At 37.3% G+C, this 17,712-nt stretch overlaps 1 protein-coding gene across 1 annotated transcript in view; it reads left to right on the top strand.

The window, feature by feature from the left end:
• Positions 1-355: 355 nt before the first annotated feature.
• Positions 356-17,712, top strand: part of LOC148410274 (ras-related protein Rab-26-like) — a 28,927-nt gene continuing 11,570 nt past the window's right edge. The window contains exons 1-2 of the mRNA XM_088436271.1: positions 356-756; positions 3,702-3,812. Of these exons, the coding sequence (XP_088292397.1) occupies positions 589-756; positions 3,702-3,812 (279 nt within the window). The 5' untranslated portion in view covers positions 356-588. The remainder of the gene's footprint in view (positions 757-3,701; positions 3,813-17,712) is intronic.

Genomic DNA, 17,712 nt, shown 5'->3' with positions numbered 1-17,712 from the left:
CCTGGTAGAATGGTGAACAAAACTGGTAAATTACTAATTTACTTTAAAATAAACATGGTTAGGGTAAATAATATACAGCTTCAACAGACAGAAACGTGATGAGTTGGTTGAAAATTTAAAAAAAAAATGTAAAAATGGTCATGACAGAATAGTTTAAAAAGTACTGGTGAATTAGGAGGAAAACAAAAACGTGAAAGTTGGTTCAAAAGACCGTAACTCATTACGTTGTAAAGGTATTGACTTGTCGCTCTCTAGTGGAGCATTATTGAAATCACATGTTGCCGTGAGAGAACTCGACAGCTCCCCAGTGTGGAGAAACGGCGCCCTCTATCGCGTTATTACCGTTCCTGCCGAATCTGCGTCCGCTTGCATCAGCAGTGCGCGCGCGTGTTTGTGTTGCTCACCGTGGAGCAAAAAGCTCCTGCGACGAGGAACAAGAAGACACATTTTGGACATCCAGCTGGATCTTTTAAACCCAGCACAATCACAAAGTCTATTCCTTCTTTTTGGGAGGGCTTGTTTTCTTCAACTTTTGCCTCCCTTTCAAGACTATTGAAGTTTTTGCGTTGTTTGTGTGATTCGGAGGGCATGTCTCGCAAGAAGGCTGCCAGGGGCAAAGGCACGGGCAGCCCCTCCGGGAAAGGCAGTGGCAAAGGTGCGAGGAGCAGCCCGGCCATGGTGCACCTGAACGGGGTGGTCCATCCCAGCGGACCCCCCATCAGCAACAGCAGCGAGTTTTACGACATCGCCTTTAAGGTACACTTGATGATGTTTTATAATCTTGTAAACTCTATTTACATCAGAGGGACTGAATGTCAGAAACACTTTTGCACCATTTGCTGTTTATCGATTCCAAATCAGTTCAGTTGATGATAGTTATTAGTGCACACAATTACACATTGGATTATGTCATTATTATTTGATGCAAGGCTTACTTTTTTGTCATCGTAATTGTTTGTTTGAATTATAATCTTGGGGATGGGAGAGAACCGATAGCAGGTATCAGTATAAAATCGATACTGGCTTTATATTAAGATATTAGGTACTCTAGAAGGTTGCAGATACCAGCCACCGATACTCAAGGGAAAATCTGATAGAGTAAGTCCTCCTCAGCAGTAGTTGGCGCTATACTTTGGTGACATCCGTGAATCATCATTTACATAAAAAATAAAAGTCATTTATTTACTGATGGAAAAATTGTAACCGCCTTCTTTGTAATCTTTGTCATAAAATGAAAAGGAGAGCCCGAGAACACCATAAAACCTTGGTGCTCTCTCCCTCTTTTGGAAAAGATCATTTTTGACTCAGAGTCTTGGCTTTTCTCCAGTCTCTTATTATTGATAATTCTGACATTTACAATTTTTGCCATTGTGCTAAATGGAATTTTAAAATTTAAATGATCAGAAGTGTCGGTTCTTGGTATCGGTGAGTACTGAAAAAGTGAACACTTTTGACCTGGCAAAAATAAATGTTTATATCATTATCCATTGTATGAACATTAAACACTATGTGATTTTTTTTCATATTTATGATTTTATTAATTGTGAATTTTTGTTATTTTTTATTTCATTTTGCACAGCTTATGATAATAATTTTGTGATCAATATAAACATTTGCATTGTTTTTCTTCTTGTATGTTATTAAACATTTATTATTTGTAAGTCATAAGTTGCTTAGGTATAAATGTCATCAGATCTGTAATTATCAATGTACCTGTAATTCCTCAGTATGCATTTATTTGACGCTTTTATTATGTTCCTATTGTGCCCAGTGACTTGTGCCACTCTTGTTTTGCAAGCCTTTTTTTTTTTTTTTTTTTTTTTTTTTTTTAAGCAAGCACCTTTTATTCATTACACAGCAGCACTGGCTCCCACGACCAGCTGTGTCAATAGACGATCGATAACGCGGAGAGGGGCCCGCTGCCTGATAACGCACACAATCAACACACGCCGCACGCTTGCGAGCGTGCACAGCGTCCTGACCCTGATGCGTGCGGTCGCCCGAGTAACACACATAAAGAAAAAAAAAAAGTCACCGTATTCCATGGGAAAACATTCCATCTGCTTCCAGCAGTGGCCAAACGGCCTTCTGTGCCTGTGAGTTAAGCGCTATGATTTGATTCAATAAAGAAAGACAAGAAACTATGTTGGAATCAGTAGTAGAGCTTCATTTCGAATAAAGTTGTGCTTAGCCACCATTTTGTGGCAATCTGAGGTCCGGAAACTTTATGTTGAGGTGTTTTGAGTTGAAACTTGAATTAAAATCTTGCTCTGCTGCGAGGAAATTATTGTGAAATGATTTGAGTCATAAAAGCAGTGCAAGTAAGTGTGGGCAAATACCAGGTATTGGTATTGATGTACCAGCCTTAATTTAATGCGATGACAGCTGATATCATAATAACCCAATTTACGATCAGGCTTTAGAAATGAGAAAATTAGACAATTGATATTCACATATGGGTCTGTCTGAAGTTATCATGTTTTTCAAGAAATCTTCAGCATCAGACGTATATGTGGTATCGGTACTTAGTATCCGTCGGTGACTCCTCAAGAATTGAGTACTTATACTGATATTGATCTGAAAAAAGTGATATCGAACATCCATAATAGGAACTATTGTGAACTCAGTAGAATCTTTTTTTTTGGACAAAAGTAGAGCATTGCTGCTATTTCTAAGCATACTAGTCTGCGGGCCTGTGCTAAAAGAAATTGAGGAGCTTCATTTAGACAAAAGTAGTTTTTTGCCACCTTCTTACAACATTGTGGTGACAAGAAATTACAGTACATATATTTAAGTACATGGAGGAGCTTAATTCAGATAAAAGTAGTACTTTCCCGCTATCTTGGGCAATTTCCACAAATGTTTGAACCCATTCACTGCTATCAATGGCAATGAATGAGTAAACTGCTAGCCCATTAAAAATTGACCCTTGATGTCTATAGCTGTCATTTCTTCTGAATGAATTTAAATATAGAAAACTATGAAATCACAGTGCACTTCATGCAAATATTCACAGTGCAGAGATTAGTGTAGCCTGGGTTGTTAGTGGTGATTAGGATCCACACCCCACGTGTTTTTAAAGCAATACTAGGGAATGAGTGTAAAAATAGAAAACCATATCACAGAGCACTTCCTGGAAATATTCACATCACAGAGATGAGTTTAGCCTGGATTGTTAGCGGATGTTAGATTCCTCACCATATGTGTTTTTAAAGCAATACTGGATAATGACTTTAAAAAAAATAAAACTATGAAATCACAGATTACTTCCTGGATATCTTCACCGCGCAGAGATGAGTTTAGCTTGAGTTGTTAGCAGGGATTAGAGTCCACATCCCATGTGTTTTTAAAGCTAAAGCTAACAAATGTTTTTTTTTTCCATTTCTAAGGCATTGATTAAATGCTAATTTCGTACGATGAATGAAATAATAGCGTGACATCTTTTAAGGTAGCGTCGATAACTTGCTCCACTGTCAATTCCACACGATCGCCCATGTAGTTCTTCATTTTATTTTTATGTGCCTCTCTACTAACGAGACACCAGCAGAGACTTGAAAGCATCCGCACATAAAAGTCGACTATTTATAGGCGCAGATAAAGAGAATTGGAAAAGAGTGTGGCATCTTTTGAGTCGACCGTCCGTGGCCCCCGAGAAATCTAAAAGGGAATAAATGTGAAAGCTACGTGGTGTTGGTGTGCAGGTGATGCTGGTCGGAGACTCGGGTGTGGGCAAAACCTGCCTGCTGGTGCGCTTCAAGGACGGCGCTTTCTTGGCCGGCAGCTTCATCTCCACAGTGGGCATCGACTTCCGGGTACGACCCCGCCCCCACACACGTGTTCCGCGCCTCCGCGCACACCTGCCTGCCTTCAGGATTGATAAAACAAGGCCAGATGCACCAGCGGGATTTCAAGTCTCAGTCCAGCCTTATTAGCGGCCTGTATTGATTTCTTAAATTAGTCCGACACGCTTCGTGTGCCAGTTTAATGGTCCCGTGTGGCAGGTTGGCAAGACACACGTCTGTCCTCTTATTGGTTGCAATCAGTCATGTGATTCTAAATGATTCCACCTATGGCTCGAGCTAGCTTGGTCAAAAAAAAAAAAAAAAAAAAAAGAAAAACTGTGACCAGAAATGCATTGACCACCATATAGTCCGGCGGTTCTCAATCTTTTTTCAACAATGTAACTTCTATGAAAAAAATGTTTTCAACCAAATTCCCATGTAACATCATTTGTTTCATTTATTGGTAGTCTGTCGGAGAATTGATGCAACAAAATGAAGGTATACAGCTTTTTTGCAAAGGTGTAGCTCTTACACAATTTAACAAAAAAAAAAAAGCGTCATGTTTTAATTGCTTTGCTCTTTATTTGAAAAGAAAACTGTACATTTCCAATCACAGCATTGCAAAATTCTGAATTAGATTTGCAGATACTTGCAGTACTGGTGTTAAAATGTCATGTACCCCCAAAATTAACTTGATATACTCTCTTTTGTGGAATGCTGACATAGCCCACCAAAATTGAGAGGCTAAATTAGCTAGATTTGCAGGTAAACATAGCCAGAGTTTGTTTGTATTTCACTGCCCACACTTAGCTAGCTTTGCAGGTTAATAAACAACATTTCTTTTGAATTGTCTTTTGTAGAATGCTGCGGCACATCACACTTTGAAAAACACTGATTTATAATGGTGGCGACACCTAAACCTCACAGCAGTGCCTTGAGATACAAGTGAGGTTTGGGGATGTATATATGTAATGAAAGTCATAGTTTATATTATTCATCCTCTGTGAAGAACGACTTATACTTCTGCGGCTCACTGAGGAGTTTTGACTAGCTCAGGAGTTTTGACTTACTATTATATTTTAATACCAGCAAGTGTCAAGGTATCCAAAAAAAATAATAATAATTTTAGTGGTGACAAGCCTAACTTAAAAAAAAAAAAAACCCTTATACAGCAGTACCTTGAGATACGAGTGATGTATAACAAAACTCATACCATGTATTCTTTATCCTCTGTGAAGAACAACCAATATTTCTGTGCCTTACTGAGGATTATTTACTGGCTCAATATACCTGGACTTTTTTATTTTACCACCTGCAAGGGATCAAAGTGTCAAGGTGATTAAAAAGCATTGGTGTAACTAAAAATAAATTGACCAAATAGTCTATCAAATTGTTAAAGGTTCAGTTGGCTTGCTTTGCAGGTTTAAAAAAAACAACAAATTTATTATTGTGGTAACAATAAAGCTAACCTATATATTATCATTAAATCATATTTCCGTGGCTCATGGAGGCGTACTGTATAACCATAAGTTTAAGGTTTATTATAGTTGAAAACCTGTGCATTCTATTTCATTAGCATCCTAAACTAGTAATCCATTATCAGTAATGTGATAGTTATGATTTTTTTCAATTTAAACCTTTGTTTTTGGCTTTCAAGCATTACTGGTTGAGTTCACGGAAGTATTTAACTCATTCAATGCCAGGGACATATTTTCACGTTTTTTAAAAGTCCGGATATTAAATCTGAGATCCCTAAGTATTACATCTTTACTTAAGTATATTAAGGACAATAATTTCCAGATACTTAAATATTAAATTGATACATAAGTATGTGGGATTGAATGTACAGACTCTTACAAAAAATGTGAAAATACGTCCCTGGCATTGAATGAGTTAAGAAAGCTTTCCGTGCAAGTGTCTTCAAAGGGTCAGGCCTTCATTTGTCATCTTTTGCTTCTTTTTTTTTCTTTTTTTTTTTACTTTTAGTGAATGACAAAAACAATCCCAAAAGTCATCCTCTTTGTGCTGCTTTTACGGCAGATTGCTCCATGATTCAATTACTCCAAATGACGTGACGTGAATATATTCATCCTTCCTCAGGGCTCCGATTTGCTTCTGCTTGGTTTCAGTTTTTGGAAGAAAAAAAATCAACTTACTTTTTTGTGTGCACGTGCGGCAATTAACAGGCTTGTAAATATTGGTGTTGAGCTAATTAGGGTAATTAAATCGCTGAGGACATACAGTACAGTTTTTGTGTTGTGGTGCACAGAAGCCCCCTCCACTCCGGATGAGTCTTTTTACTGGAGTGAGCCATCCAGATTAAGTTATTTTCATAGGGAGGAAATAAGCTTCTTTTTTTTTTTTTTTTTCCATACAGGCGAGCATCTTCTTGGGATTTGTCTGGCTTTTCACTTCAAAGCCACAGTGAGCTCGTTTGTTGTCATCTGGGCTTTTTTTTTGAAGTTTCAGCATGGGCGCCGCATTACGACAAACACAAGCCGCTTTTAATTGTAATTGTTTGTAAATAATAAAATAAATGGACGTGTTTTACAGCATGTCGAGTTTGATGAGGTGAAATGCCAAAAAACGGAACATATAGTAATCCCGAGTTTTTGCAGTTAATGGGGACTGAAACCCCCCTGCGATAAGTGAAAAACTGTTAAGTACCATCTCCCAGACGGAACTTTTATGCATGTGTATGTGGGTACCAGATTTTTTGAAATGTGAAAAGTATTTATACTTTACATATTTAAGGCAAATATTACTGCAGGACATGTATTAAATGATTAAGATTCAAGAGTTTTATTCTCATATGCATAGTAACACTACACAATGAAATTCAATTTCCCGAGCAGACTACGTTACACAATCGAGCAAATAATAAAGTAGGCAATAAAACAAAAAATAAAAAAACAGAAATAGAGCAATGAGGGCAGTAATAATGAACCACTAATAAATGAATAGAGTTACATTCCGAGCATATTAAGGAGTAGATGGAAAGGAAGGAACTGGAAACATACAACTGGATACAAAATATTGCAGAGATTTTTTTCTGCAATGACAAAAAAAAAAGTCAATCTGTCAATCAACTCAAGGGGCACATACGCAGGCTCTCATACAAGACACATGATTGGCTCCCAGTGAGACAATTGACCAATTCCAACATGTTCCAAAAATTCACGTTTCCCAAGGTATTAATTTCCTCACTCCTGTCTTTCGTAGTGTTCTCATAAGTTAGCATTTTTCAACCCCAAAATCATGATTCATTCCGAATGACCTTAAAAAATATTCCATTCAAAATTCAAACTATTCAGCTCTTTCAATTCACCTTGGCAATGACTTTCAGCATTCCTACAATTCTAGTTTTTTTGGTCATTCAACTACTTCTGTGTTTTTCAACTCATTCTTACCTTCAGTTATTTTCTCATAAAAAATCTGACATTTTCAAATAATTTTACATTTTATACCTACAAAATTGCTAGAATTTCCTATGACACATTTAATATTTCAGATAGCATTACTTTTATTTTGTGACTGATTCAAAGTATTTTTTTTCAAAGTGCTAAATGTTAATCGTTTTTGTTTTGTTACCTCTGATTACCACTTTTGGACCGATTCAAACTTTTCCAACATCAAACAGTTTAGCTCATACCCCGCTATAATTCTTTTACTCAAATCTCAAATTTCCAATTTAAAGCAAAGTATTCGGATATTACTTGCTTGAAAATTCACAATTTTTCAACTGATTCTCACATTTCAGATTTAAAGTGTTCAGCTCATCTTTAGCACTACAATTTTCTTTTTATCAAAGTAAATCACAAAATTCTAATGCTTTTGTTCGACCAATTATTAAGATTTCAACTTTAATCGTTGAACTTATTTGGTTCATACATGTTTCCATGAAACAAAAGCAATTTTTCATAATTCTATATCGTCGAATACCTTTCCATATAATTCAAAATCATTCTATTATATTCCATGATTCCAAAGCATTCCACATCCTTTTTTTTCATTCAACTTTCAGTATTCTCTCACAAACTCTGCAGGAATTGCAACATCTAGTTGAGCAAGCATCAGAAATCTCAGTCCTAAATTATTTTCTTTATATTACAAGAATTTTATGATAAACTCGTGATTCTTTCAATAATTGTGTTTACATGTTTTACTCTGATTATTGGGAGAAAGGGAAAAAAATTATCAAAGATGTTAAAGTGTAATTCAGAAGAATTGGAAAAATAGAGCAGGCAGGTGTCCTGTTGCCACGGCGACGCAGGTAGGCAGGTGACATCGGCTGACCGCGGGGCCAAAGCTGATTGCCAAGCACACCGTGTCTACTTTTATGCTTCAATCACGAGGTCACGACACGTATGAGAGGTTTTATGTCGATAGCGAGTGCACTCGGGGCATAAAACTGAATGGCGGACGCTTCATGCTCTTTTTTTTTGGTTTGTTTACCATCAGATATCTAGAGGACTGGCTTCAATTAATTCCCTCTATTCATCCGTGCACGCTGGCATTTTCCATCAGAGTATTTCACTTGGCAGAGATGTTTATGAGTCATAACAGGTCAGGGTCATGTAGCAAACGCGTGGGAGAGTCTTGTCTGTCATTTGAACCTAAAATGGACCTGTGGGATTTTTTTTTTTTTCTTCCAGTGAAAGCACCAATAATCCATTAGCACTTTCAGGGTTTTTCGTGGATCAAAGAATGCACTTGTATCTTTCTGACTTTATTATGATGACTTCTAGCAACTTTGGATGATACTAAAAACTTTACGACTTCATTCTTGAACATTATAGACGTTTTTTCAGCATTATTTTTGTGATTCTGTGTGCTCAGAAAATGTGAATGAACATGAGTGTCTTGGTGCTGGATTAATTAATTTCTGAAGGAAACCACATCGTGTTAAAAAAGTGCTGTTCTTGTAACAGTAAAAATATAGACAGTGTAACATAAACTGTTTTATTTCTGGATCGCCTGCCGGAATATTACGTATCTATGATCAATGTGCATCCTTATAAAGTGTAGTAAAACAAAAAAATATATATAATGTTTGAAAAAAGACTCACAAAAACACAAGTGGGCAATAAGCTACTTCATGTTCTAATTAATTTGCTCTTAACCTGAAAAGAAAATGTAGAATCAAGAGGAATTAAATTAAATTTGCAGTAAAAATGTAGAATCAAGAGGAATTAAATTAAATTTGCAGTAAAATCTCATGCACACATTGTGCCTTAGCATACTACCATTTGAGAACCACTAGTTGAGTAATTAAAATTTGGGGGGAGAAATTCAAACAAGTTAGGCTCCAAATAAACAAATCAGCAACAACATTTCAGTGTGTTGCACAGAAACTGTCAGAAAATGTTTCCATTTTCAACGCTACGTGAGTTTCAATCCATCATAGTTGCGTTTTGTGTGTCATTCTTCTGTCTGCCCCCTCCATCGCACGCCCCCACCCCCCACCCCCACCCCACGCCGCCACACACACACAATAGTTCCCCAAACTCAAAGTGTGCTGTTTGAATGTCATTTGCTCAGGGGCAAACATTTGCATTTCCTGTGCAAAAAAATAATGTTCCTGTGCAACAAAAATGCTGGTGTTAAAAATAAGAGCAAGGTATGATAAACCTAATGACTCCCAAATGCTATTTGCATTAAAAAACAAGAAAAAAGAATATTGCTTTCAGTTTAAGTGGCCATTTGTGTCATGCTTCCACCAGGGTTTTACGATAGATGTCCTCCGGAGTAAAAGATTAAGAAAGTAAATAAAAACTGAATGAGGGTTAAAAAAAACAAACAATCTCCTTGAAAAATACTTTAATCCCAGTCCCCTTGATGCATTGATTACCATTCCTCTGTTATCGTGAAGAGCAGCGCTTCTCACCTCCAGTGACAGACAGCCACTCTGGGGGACTCTTATGTAACCACCCATTTTCCTTCCTCGCATTGCAAGAAAACAGTCAAACGCAACCATGCCGAAATGTGATAGATATTGCAGTCTAATTTTTACACAGCACTTTTAGAGTTGGGCTGTTGCTCCACCATCCTTGAAAATAAACAATCTTGGAAATCCATCCATTCCATCGAAGGGGGGGAATTCATTTTGCAAAGAAGCCGTAAAAGAAAAGGGAGTGTTTGTCAAAGGAGAAGCCAACATGATAAACTCAACTTTCTGCATTATATTTTTAATAGTATACCATACAAATTTTGAGCACTTTTAGACATCAATTATTAGACGGTTATAAACAATATTATCACGTGAGTGTCTGCGGGGACAGAAAATAAAAATGCCGTGGAGAAATGACTGTACTGTATTTGAATTAAGCATATACAATAGGGGTGCACAATTAATCGAATTTTAATCGTGATTATGATATTTACTGCATTTTCTGTATGTGTTCAAATGTGCACCATGTTAGCATAACCTTTTTGGCATGGTAGAAGAAGAATAACAAAATTTACATCAACAGTTTATAAAAAGAATAGCTAAAGTAACAGTATGTCCTCTCTTCTAATTTTCATATTTTTATAAAATAGTTAGCCTTACTTGAATGTCTCACCGTACATCACGCAACCTTGTTATCATTCACTTAGAATAAAACGATGGTTTTAATTGATTTTTTTTTTATATACCGTACATAAGTAAGTTTTGTCCTCTTGGTCAGCAGTAATAGCTAGCAAAACAGATCCTCCTGAGAAAAAGTTAAACATTAGCACAGATTTGCAGTTTTGCAAATTTGTGGTAAAAGTAAATGTATTCCTTTATTTAAAAATTATGTGATGAAAAGTATAGCAGTAATCTGTAAATTGTACTAATCAAGCCTATGATGGTTAAATACCTACTACTGATGAATATGTAGTGGAAAATCAGATAAGTGAAGGTTGACCTATCTATCTATCTATCTATCTATCTATCTATCTATCTATCTATCTATCTATCTATCTATCTATCTATCTATCTATCTATCTATCTATCTATCTATCTATCTATCTATCTATCTATCTATCTATCTATCTATCTATCTATCTATCTATCTATCTATCTATCTATACTGTATATATGATCAAAGCACTGAAAGTAAGAGTAGCATGTTGCGCTGTTTAGCATGGCTATTAGCATTAGCATTCTGACTCCACAATGATGAAATCAGTTCAAACTCATTAAAAATGCACAGGATCCTCTCTCTAAGATCAAAGCTCCTAAAGTAAGTGAAGAACGTTGTGTTGCAGTTAGCGTTGTTAGCATTAGCATTCTGATTTAAGAAATCAGTTAAATCTTTCGGAAAGCTTTTGATACACAGTAGTAGGGTGGCTCGTAGGGTAGCTGTCACTCTAACAGAAATTAGAGCAAAGCACATGGATTTGTTTATAGCATTGTGGGTAGCAAGAGCAGGAAATAACTAATCTTTTTTTTTTTAAACTGGACAATATTAAACCTGCAATAGCTACATTGTTGTACATTGTGGCACAGCAAATACAGTCTTTGTATTAGGAAAATCAAGGTAAGTGTTTTCCATAAAAACCTGTAATGTTTCATGTGAAGCATTTTCTTCACTTGCAATACTTGACAATGTGAGTGAATTTAAGCGTCAGCCTCTCGCATTGACATGCACAACCGGCCTTGACCCGGGGGACCGCCTTCCCTCCCTGCGCTACTTTGAACTGTGTGAGCAAAATGTGAAATAGCTCCTCTTAATTTAGCATTCACAGTTATGCAATTGAACAGAATAAGGTGTAAAATTGCCGCAATGGGCAAATTGTGATTTTATAGTAGCCAAGTGGATAGCAGCGTGTATTGAATGACTCCAGCACATGAATAATTAATAATAATGATAAACAGTTGTAAATAGAAAAATGGCAAATGAAAAGGTAAATACTGTTTTTACATCCATAGGTAAATTTAAACAGTAGTCAGTAGCAATTTATGAAGCAAAAAAAAAAAGAACAACATGAATAAAAAGCTGAGGGTGAAATAAACACCAGTGGTGGAATGACAACAACAATACATACAAACACATTTCTAACTTATTATGTACATGCGAAGAGTTTCATGAATAACTGTCAGCCCCTTTTATGATAATTTCCCTCTCTTCTGAAGTTATTTTTGGCCATACTTAGTATGTATGGTGGGGGGCAAGTTAAGCAAAGGATGTGTCCTCTGTGGCTTATACTGTATTTCAGATTGAAGCTGAGCACTTCTATCATGCTTTGGTCAATAACGGTGCCTTGACATGATAGTAAGCAATATGCACCCAGAGGACGCTCATTGGAAATACTTGATAAAAAAAAAATGTCTCGGGATGCGTCGTTGGGGATATGGGAGGTCATGACTGTGTGGGCAATTAATATTTCAGTGCATCCTGGGACTCAATTGCCCAATTACAGAATCATTATCTTAAGGAGAAAATGGAAATGATTTGGGAACTGGCTGATTTGCCAGAGGTAGTAAAGCAAAGATAATGCTAATCCTGATTAAGCCCTCGGTGTCTGGGGATTTTACACTAACCTGGCCTTATTATCACCCAACTTGGGCTGACTTTGAAAGGGTCATAACATCATCAAATGTAAATATATTTTTACTTTCAACCACTCAAAATGTTCAGTGGCCAAAGCTCTATCATTCCATATGCACATTTACACAGACACACACACACACACACATATATATATATATATATATATATATATATATACACATATATATATATATACACATAGAGTCCCTGGCTTACGTTTTTTTCATGTTGTGACGTGGAATACTGAGTGTTTTCGTCCCCTCTTAACGGTATTTATCCTGACAAAAACAACTGTCATGACCCTAGGGGGTTGGCTGTATTTGTGTTGTTTTGTCTGAATCTGCAGGAAACGTTTTTAGGTAATTGCCCTTATTTTCTGCCTCCATGCAACGCGTCACTACACTGCTAGTCTACTACTGGTCAGTGTCTCCTCACGGAGATGTTGGTCTGTTATTTGTCGGCCTCACTCAATTCAAAATGGCAAAATGGTAAAGCTTTGTTCTATCTATACAGTCCACCACTTATATTCTAAGGCTATTTTCTTTTGAAGGATTTTCATTTTGTGAGGAGAAAAAAAAAATGTTAATAGCTATTCAATGCTGCCGATTTTGAAAATATGTAGATAAAATTGTATCCATTGCATGAAATAAAACGCCTCCCTGTAGCAAAATAAAAGCTTTCCTTGTCAACTACAAGTCCCACGATGCATAGCAAGAACTTTGCCTTATGGTAGTCAGGCTAAGCCACTCAATGAAGTGATTGAAAGGCTTGCAAATGTCATAAGTTGTTCGTTACCACAGGGCTTGCTGATGACGTGATTATTTGAACCAGGGGTGAAAGGCGAGGGCAAGTAGTAGCCAAGCGCTTCTCGTTAGTCCGGTTTGCGTTTCTGTTTTGCCTTTGTTGGATTTTTGTTCAAGAATTATTAAACCATTTGTTTTTGAGCACATTTCCTCCCAGCTCCTTCCCACATTTTTTGGGTCCCCCACCTTACTCACCTCCACTTGCCATGCCTCGTCTTGACAATTGCCGTCTTTTGGAATACTCACATAATCATAAACTTGGTGGAACATGGATAGTGCACAACTTCAGATGTTTAAATCAAGATGAACTCAAGCTGCATTGCGAGGAAAAGGAAAAACAAGTGATTCTAGCACATTTAACGTTACATTGATGAGGTGGGAAATCTGAAACAAATGTAACCCATAACAAATATAAAACTTACGGATATGAACATAAGAATATATGAAGAATTTACAAAAGATGAGATTAATCTGTTATGCTATAGTTTTTCCATGGTCACCAAAGTGACAGAATTTTACCCCAGAATTAAGGGTGTGTCCTCCACAAATGTGCATCTTACAATATATTACATCTACGTTACATCTAATTTTTGAGCATCCTGTGGTGCCACATAAACGCAGATGATCTTTGTTCTATCAGCACACCACTGTAAAAATTGATCAAACCTCTAACCACTATAATAGGGAACCAATCACATTTCCTGGAAAGACTTGCAATCCATCAGAGCCCCACATCCCCTGTGGCTTCAGCACTTCACTATTAGACCCCGATGACAACCTCCCGTTGCGGTCGGTCAGTTGGCGCTGCCGACAGCTCAGCGGACGAATGATCTGCAAATCAGTACGACCTCAGCATTGAAACATGTGCAAAGCAAATGAGTCCGTTTCCTTTCGCGTTAGTCATGAGCCAGTCCGTCCTTGGCGATGAATCACCTCTTGACATGCGCTTGTTGAGCTTTACGCCCACCGTCGCTCGCTGTTATGTAGCTCTCCTTAGCCACCCTCTTGTCTTTTGTATTCTCACGATGATGGCTCACATATAATGTTCTGAAACAAGTGCCCATTAGTTACCGACGCATGAGGTGTGAATGGTTTTGTCAACATGTGACATATATAATATATATATATATATATATATATATATATATATATATATATATATATATATATATATATATATATATATATATATATATATATATATATATATATATATATATATATATTTTACACACACACACAGTATAAACAAATACATACACACACGTATACATATACATCAATGTATACAAATATATACACATATATGCTATATATACATTCACAGTCAGTGTGATAAAGGTTTAAAAATGTTTGTGTTTGTGCTTTTTAAATGTGTGTCCGACAGGTGCTCATTTGTGTGTAATTAATGGAAAGCAGCTTGGCGCCCTGCTAGCCTAATGTCACCAAGCATTAATATTTAAGCAAGGTCTGGAAAGGATGGCTAAGTGAACGTTTGTAAAGCACACGAAAGAGTGACAAGAAATAAGATGAAAAAGTAGAAAGAAGCAAATGTGTACAACCGAAAAACATTGTCATTCTAATGCGAACGTACGTGATCAGCTCCGAGTAGATGTTTATATGCTTTGCATCGAGAAAATCTGGAAAAAAAAACTGTTTTAATAAATTTTATGTTTATTTTTTCCAGTTTATGGTTTCAAGTAAACAGTGTGCAGAGAGCTAGTATTTGTCACACGTCATTGCATGAGGCATACTTTGCTGTACTGATTTTTTCTTATGATCATTTGTATTTTTGTGTTTGGAAAAAATAAATAAAAAAGAAATTGTGAAAAAGCTCTTACATAAAGAAAGGCATTGATTAACTATCATTTTTCCCATAACATATAAAAAACCATTTAATAAATGTTTAAATTATTTTGTGCACGCAATTATGGTAAAAGGTCTTATAGGGACACACACAGTGCATAAAAAAAAAGAAAGTGAGAAGAAATGTTAGAGTTCCTTCTAACAGCTTGTTATGCAGTCTGCAACATGAGTCAACGCTGCACTTGGTCACAAAACAGCGCCACGGCGCCAACGTTGCGCAAGCACGTCTTCATGGGGACTCGTACAGGCCATGGAAAATGCCAATGGAAATGCGACCTAGCGTCACGTGTGTATTGCTGCATGTTCTATTGAGAAGGGTGTCAGTTTTTGAAAGAACACGACTAATATTAGCATTAGCACGGCATGCTACGATAATCGATTCTAAAACACTTTTCTTTTGCATTCCTCATTTGGTTCCAAATTTGATATTTTCTTTAACTTCTTGGCTCTGCTCATCCATATTCATCAAGGACCCATGTACACAAGTTTTATCTCAGTGGCAACAACAACAGCGCTTTTTGGAGACTACCTATGAGATTTTATTTTATCTGCAGGCCTGACTATGATCACATGCGCCGCACGGAGCGCGAGCACACGGCTTCTTCGCTTTTTAGCCGTCTCTTATCAAGGTTGAACATCACACGAGGGAAGACAAGTGCCTCGCAGAATACGTTTGTTGCCGTGGCAGCATGTGACGTAAGCCGCCTTGAACGATTCGACATTGACCGTGTTGTCACGAACAGACCGTCAAACCTTGTTTTTACAGTCTTAATGTTTCAAGAGGCTGCTCGACATTTGATTTGTTGTACTTTCAAATCACTTTCCCCCATGAAAAAGAAAGATTTAATCCTAACTACACAGCTAGCAAGCTAACGATTTAGACACTGAACATGGCGAGTTAAATAGCTAGCGATAGCCGGCTCCCTCATTGAAAATTAAATCGTCCATAGGTGTGAATGGTTGTTTGGCAATACGATTGGGATCAAAGTCATTTTAGCTAAGAAGCCACATGGAGGAAAATCTATTCATTTTTTTAATGCTTCGCAAAATCATCTTGTGGACCGGATTAAACTTCCTTGCGAGCCAGATCTGGACCGCGGGCCGTATGTTTGACAACCATGATTTATACTGTATGTGTCCTATAATTAGCTGGCAACCAATCAGGGGTTCAGCACATCTGTCGCCCCAAGTCAGGTGGAATGAGGCTGCAATTCACCTGTAGCCCAACTGGCCTATGGAAAATGGAAGAATAAAGGACTGAATGACTAAAATAAAAATAGAGTAGCCTTTGGTGAAGTCATTCCTCATTTTTGCTACACTGCCCTGTTTAATAGGCATAAGTCAGCCTCTTTCTGGAGATGTATTAAAAATATATATCAATAGAAGGAGTGTCTGGAGGGGAACTCAAGAATTATTCTCTTTGGAATTGATTTACAAATCGATTTTATCAAATCTGGATGCTGCAGCGGCACCCCTGAGCAGACCAGCAACCACGAAAGTGGCTTTAAAATATTCCATCTACAGTTTATAAAGGACAATTTGATCACTTGGGACAAATTAATTCACTACATTATGTTATTTGGGAAACTGTGAGTTCACTTGTATTATACTTTCATTAAATTAATCACATTTTGGGGTGCCGCAACATAGCTAAATGCTAGCCATTTTTTAAGTAGCCTGAAGTGAATATTAAGGGTACAGACAAACTCACCAAAATTTAAAAGAATACACGGTGCCATCCATGTCTGATTTGATACTTTGGAACTTCAGATCCAGCTCTAGTTTTATCCCAGGATGAATTTCATTCAAAAACTCCAGAAGTTAGATTGGGTAAAATCATTATTTAAGGCTCATCTGCTGAAAATTGCATCACTATTGACAATGTGCATCCATAATGAAACTTAAGGCATACACTTTTAGATGATCAGTATTTTTTTTTTTTTTTTACCGATACCACTACACATTCTCAACTCTTTACTATTCACTGATATCATGAACAAAATGTCCACGCATCCATCTAAATTATCAGTTCATTCCTCGTCTACGAATCCCAATCTCAATATTGATCCATATATAAGGCACACCTGATGATAAGGCACACCATCAGCTTTTAAAATAAATTAAGGTTTTTAGGTGGGCCTTATAGTGCGTAAAATACGGTAATTTGCTTTTAATTTCAAAAGAAAACTAATGTACTGTCTCAGTCCTGACATTAGAAAGAATTCAATTAAATTTGCTGATATCTGCAGAAACACTGTTAAAATATCATGTAGTACCTTCATGCCCCCCCCCCACCCACCCAACCCCCCAATAACACCCACCCACACACAAAACAGATCCGGCCCAGACTTTCTTACGGATAGTGAGAAAAACTTACAGCCCTAGACACCAGTTTCACTTATTGAAACAGAACTGGACGCATGACCAGTTTAAAGCAGGTATTTAGGAGCAATATCAAGGTCTCCTACTTTGATGGACTCCATCAAGGAAATTAGGTCCGAGAGCACACAAGCAGGTAATGGCAAAGCTCTGATCCAGCTCACAAGTTATGGATCAAGTCAATTTGCGATTATGTTGTTTGACCTTCGAGGCGTCTCCTCTCGGGACCGAGCTCACCTCCGACCCAAAAAGCTGGTCTAAGCTTCACTCACAGAAGAGGATTGTCTCCTCCTTACTGGGGAGAACGGGTCAATCCTCCGGGGAGGGCCGGGTAGGGGAAGGCCAGGCCTCATCAAGCCGGGC

Source organism: Hippichthys cyanospilos, chromosome 16 (assembly GCF_059441005.1).
Source record: "Hippichthys cyanospilos isolate Australia breed blue-spotted pipefish chromosome 16, RoL_Hcya_1.0, whole genome shotgun sequence".
Classification (NCBI taxonomy): Eukaryota; Metazoa; Chordata; class Actinopteri; order Syngnathiformes; family Syngnathidae; genus Hippichthys; species Hippichthys cyanospilos.
Note: the sequence above shows the minus strand (reverse complement) of the source record. Positions and strands in the feature narration are given on the sequence as shown.